Source organism: Anarrhichthys ocellatus, unplaced genomic scaffold, assembly GCF_004355925.1.
Source record: "Anarrhichthys ocellatus isolate YVR2014 unplaced genomic scaffold, GSC_Weel_1.0 scaffold1433, whole genome shotgun sequence".
Taxonomy (NCBI): Eukaryota; Metazoa; Chordata; class Actinopteri; order Perciformes; family Anarhichadidae; genus Anarrhichthys; species Anarrhichthys ocellatus.
In genome coordinates, this window is record NW_022281407.1 from 10,536 (window position 1) to 11,913 (window position 1,378).

Consider the following 1,378-nt stretch of genomic DNA (forward strand, 5'->3'; position numbering starts at 1 on the left):
AGAGCTAGTAACGTTAGCAGCACCGCTAACGGCTAACCAACAGGAGGTTCACTTCAGTTACATTATGATGCCTTCAGGCTCTGCTCAGTGAACATGAGTACTGGCTGAAGGTACATTATAACGTTATCATGATGTGTTCACATGTCATCTGTAAAATGTAGTTTTGGTGATAAACTAAAATAAATCCAGTAGTTTGAAGGAGATGTTTATGAATATAAAATAGATATTAGAGATGAATTATGAGCTGTTTAACTTCCTAACACGAGCTATAAGAACATTATTATCACATTATTATCATTACAAATCAATAAAAATAGAATCTTTTATTTGAATTGTGTGTTTTTATCAAGAACAAAAACCCAATAAATTACTATAATAAAGTAAAAGTATAACATTTAGTATTTTTGATGGTTTCAAATAATAATATCCTGGATCCTCATAGACCAGCTGCTATAATCAAACGGAGGGATCTGTATCTGTTCATATGGATCATCAATTATCAATAATTAATAGAACGTGATCTTAAAGCAGTATTTGTTCTTCTTCTTCTGATCTGTTGTGTCTATGACCCCGTTCTTCACCAGTTCCTCTGTCTGTTATCTCTGATCTCTGTGTGTTTGTGTCCCTCAGAAAGACCAACCAGCTGCAGTACATGCAGAACGTGGTGGTGAAGACACTGTGGAAGCATCAGTTCGCGTGGCCCTTCTACCAGCCGGTGGACGCCATCAAACTCTGCCTGGCGGTGAGTTCCTCTTCACTTCATGCCCAGTTCAATCTCACCGGATCGTCTCCATCTGTAAGCTTCACATGGAGCAGAGTTGTTTTACAAAAGCATTGAATTATATTCTCAATAATAAGGCCTTAAAAGTATTAAAACCGTTAACGAAGGGATTACATATATAGCGTCATGGATAAATGTTTTGTTTGTGACATTAACGTTAAATGTTACACCTTTATGTCGGTGGATTACTTGGAATGGGTTTGTAGAATTATTACACAATAAGGACTTAATAACTACACGATAAGGACTTAATAACTACACAATAACTTTAACAACTACACAATAACTACACAATAACCACTTAATAACTACACAATAACCACTTAATAACTACACAATAACCACTTAATAACTACTCTGCTACCAGTGGTAGAAAGTACATGTACTCAAGTACTGTACTTAAGTACAATTTAAAGGCAGTATCTCCGTGTTCTTCATACCTCCACTACACCTGAGGGGTAAATATTGTACTATTTATCTGACAGCTTTATTTACTTTACATCTTAAGATTGACGGTACAACATTTAATCAATAAATAAATGATATAATTATATTAATTGATGATAATTCACAGGCTACCCAGCATTATGTAAAGTA

General features: G+C 34.8%; 1 protein-coding gene across 2 annotated transcripts in view; it reads left to right on the forward strand.

Moving 5' to 3' along the window:
• LOC116377587 (bromodomain-containing protein 3-like) overlaps window positions 1-1,364 on the forward strand; it is a 4,574-nt gene extending 3,210 nt beyond the window's left edge. For both annotated transcript variants that reach the window (XM_031839249.1, XM_031839250.1), the window contains exon 3: window positions 631-1,364. In XM_031839249.1, the coding sequence (XP_031695109.1) occupies window positions 631-838 (208 nt within the window). In that variant the 3' untranslated portion in view covers window positions 839-1,364. The remainder of the gene's footprint in view (window positions 1-630) is intronic.
• Window positions 1,365-1,378: the final 14 nt, after the last annotated feature.